The sequence below is a fragment of the Plectropomus leopardus genome, unplaced genomic scaffold, assembly GCF_008729295.1.
Source record: "Plectropomus leopardus isolate mb unplaced genomic scaffold, YSFRI_Pleo_2.0 unplaced_scaffold13978, whole genome shotgun sequence".
NCBI lineage: Eukaryota > Metazoa > Chordata > Actinopteri > Perciformes > Serranidae > Plectropomus > Plectropomus leopardus.
Window position 1 is genome coordinate 14 of NW_024614922.1, and position 3,416 is coordinate 3,429.

Here is a 3,416-nt window from a genome sequence, read left to right on the forward strand (position 1 = left end):
TATATTTAAAATCATGTTAGATTTTTTTAAAAATACATTTCTATTTTATAATATCAGCACTTATTTCCAGCCATTGTCTTGTTTGCTTTTACTGTCCTCCTCTTGGCTTCTTTACAGGTAATTTTCTTGTAACTTTTGATTAATTTCTTGCTAATATTTGGGCCATGTCTTCTCAAGGTGCTTTGTTTTTGGAAGAAATCAAACCAATTTGCCCAGATTCCAAAGGATTAACCTCCCTTTTCTGCTCTTTAAAAAAAAAAAAAAATAGTTAAATCAATCTGTATAGAATTCCCCTTTTTCATAGTAATTAGATGATTGAATGTGTAACAAAACAGTAAGGACAGAGAACTTTAAATTTTATTATTGATCCAAAAAAACAAAAATCAATCGGGTTGAAAATCTCAAAATAGTTGCATTTTTTCTGCCTATACATCCATACATATTCTGCCACTGACCAAATCACTAACTCAACATTAACATTAAACGTGAAAACATGGAGGTAAACCTATTATAACCCTATTAAGAGACAAACTTAGTATGAAAGGTAAAGTTATATCTGTGTATATAAAATATCTTTCACTTGAAAAAAAAAACCAACATTCCACACAGGGCACATCAACTTGTGACTAAAGCACTCGTTCCCGCTTCTCACCAAATGTCACAAAAAGGCAGATTTAATCACTGTGGTCAAAAGAGCATTTGAATTATTTCCCCCAATCGTTTAAAGTACATTTTTACTGTTTTCTGCAGTGCTTAGAAACTGAAATGATTTTTGATGTCTTTGATCTGTTTCATCATGTCACCGATTTGCTGTCCCTGTTCTCTGAGGACATCCTGTACAACCTTCTTCTGGTGGGCGTTGAGTGAGACTGTCGTTCTGGCTGCGGGTACGTCTTTGTCCACTTGCGTCTTCTGGTACTCCATCTTCATGTTCACCTGTTTGATGCAGTTGTCCAGGTGTTTGAGTTGATCGCTGATGATCTGCAGCTCCTTCTTCATATCCTTTTCACTGTTTGACAGTATGGGCAGTTGGCTTTGAAGGCTGCTCAGCACTTTTTTAACCCTGCTCATGATGGTTTCCTGGCGATACTTTGCATCTTCGTACTTATCAGCCAACCTCTCTGCAGCCTCTCTCAGACTCTTCCTCTCCTCCCTGCACAGAGTCATCTCCTCCAGCTGCTTGTTCTTCTGACCTGTCAGGAGTTTAACCCTCCTCTGCATCTCCTCACGGGCCATGTCCTGCTTGAGAATGTACTCCTCACTGAAGACCTGCGTGGCTCTGCTGAGGAGCTGCAGACACTCAGAGGGTGGCGGTGATGTGTCCTTGTCTCCTGCTTTCAGTACGAGAGGGTTGGTGGAGCTGCGTGCCAGGATGTTGCGAATGTGCTGCTCAAAAGAGTCGTCAGCCAGCCCGCGCAGAGGGGAGCTACCAGAGCCTGGACCTGGATGGGAACAGAGCAGGGGAGGAGAGGGAGGGCGGATGGAGCTCAGCAGGGGCAGCAAGATGCACTCATAGGTACTGGTGATGCAAATCATGGTGGCACCCAAGGAAAGGTCAGACACAATCAAAAAGCCACGGACTGGAGCTGACTGGCTGGTATGGAGCGGTCTGGTACAAAGAATGTGCTCTACTATACAGCGCTTCTCAGCAGCCAGTTCCTGGATACTGTCCTTATCCTCCTCGCCAGACTGGAGGAACTTCTGCAGCTTGTTGACCCATATTAGCCCCACACTGTGCACCCCAGCTTCATGGGTGCAATGATACCTGTGCTGGCACAAGGGGTCTCTGTGCAGTCTGATTGGGCAGGTGAAATCAAAATCTTGAGGCTCCTCATCCTCTCCAGTGGCTACTTTGAGGGTAAGCTCCAGCTCTACACACTCAAATACATAGAGAGCTGGCACGGCCTCTGTGGTCCACTTCTCCACTGCTTCTTCCTCCTCTTCAGACTCCAAGACCACACAGTGATACAACGTGCCTGTCTCTGTGGCGATGACCAGGATACTGGGCACACAGGGAAGGCAGAGAATGGCACAAGCATCATAACCATAGTTATCCTCTGCTGCAGGATACATTGGGAGGGGTCCAACAGGTTTAGTTACACTCACACCGTTTGCCTGGCTCGTGTAGCTCACATAGGTCTCCCCGTTTTCATAGAGGATGTACAGAGGGTAGACAAGCTGTTCTTTGGACCTCTGTGCTGCCAAATGTCGAAGTGGGGGCGAAATCGGCCCAAAGTCAAACGCGACTGCTATCTCACCAAGAGATGCTGCGTAGGAGCGGACCGGAGGATGGCTGCTGCTGTCATCTTCAGACTGTGACAGTGACAGGACTTTGGCTGGAGTTTGGGGCAACTTCAAGCCGTAAAACCTGATGGTGTTGTCGGAAGTGAGCAGCACCAAGTGTGGCTCGTCAGTCTCGCTCGGGTACCAAGCCGCCTGCCGTAGACTCACAGACGGGGAGCTGGTGAAGAAGCGCTCCGCCACCGGGATGGTCCTGCAATTGATTTCGCTCCGTCCGCCCTCAAACTCGGACCTCTTGCCCCACCTTTGAGGAAGCTCCAGTACCGAGACCCCCCGCTGCCCGATGAGTGCGACGTGGTGCTGAGTTGGACTTAACAACACTTGGTTCAACTCGAAGAGAGGAGGGTTGATGCACAGCAAGGTCTGGTACTTCCCGCTACTCTCATCCGTGTTTAACTGTCGTAAGTTGGTCGTGTAAAACACGCGGTCCGTATCGTCCCACACGAACAAGTCCCCTCCCAAACAAAAGGTGAGATTTTTAGCGATCCCCTTTTCATTTGTAGTGGTTTCTGTATCCAACTTATCTCGTATTTTTTGGAAAATATTATGGTTTGGTAAATCATTCAACCACCGCTCCGTGCCGAAAGCCGCCATCTTGATCCGCCTTCTGTCTCCCTCTTCTTCTTCTTCTTCCTCTTCTTCTTCTTCTTTTTTCTTGCAGCCCAGGCGGAGCATCATCGCCACCCACTGTTATGTTGCAGTATTTTTTTTTATATATATATATTTGTTATTTGTCCAGTAATTCCTAGGTAAAATAAGACATGCTTTAAAACCAGCGTTCCGGAGCTATTTGCAAATATTTATTAAAAGGTTTGGCTGAGGAGAGGTACTTCACATGTGTAGGTGTCAAAAACAGGTGCTCTTTGGGATCAAAGACAAAAATGACTGAAAGGGGGGATAGATTAGACTATTTCTGTCGTCTATCAGCCAATAAATAAATAAATAGATACATACATAAATAAACGCCTTTATTTCGTTCCCAAGGAACCATGGCAACAGGAGCACTTCACGACAGTCATTTACCGTATTCCGGTGGCCTGTGTCGTGTATTTTGCCGAATCACCATGGCGTTGAAAGAGACCGCAGGTCTTTATGAGACACTCAAAACGGAGTGG

At 45.9% G+C, this 3,416-nt stretch overlaps 1 protein-coding gene across 1 annotated transcript; it reads right to left on the minus strand.

The window, feature by feature from the left end:
- Positions 1 to 349: 349 nt before the first annotated feature.
- On the minus strand, positions 350 to 2,905 carry LOC121964091 (nucleoporin 88-like). The gene has a single exon (XM_042514315.1). The coding sequence runs from the start codon at positions 2,893 to 2,895 to the stop codon at positions 754 to 756; it is 2,142 nt and encodes a 713-aa protein (XP_042370249.1). The 5' UTR covers positions 2,896 to 2,905; the 3' UTR covers positions 350 to 753.
- Between the last annotated feature and the right edge of the window lie 511 nt (positions 2,906 to 3,416).

What these genes read in the sequence shown, in the direction of transcription:
- LOC121964091 (XM_042514315.1), bottom strand. Translation starts at nt 2,895, where the DNA reads ATGGCGGCTTTCGGCACGGAGCGGTGGTTGAATGATTTACCAAACCAT.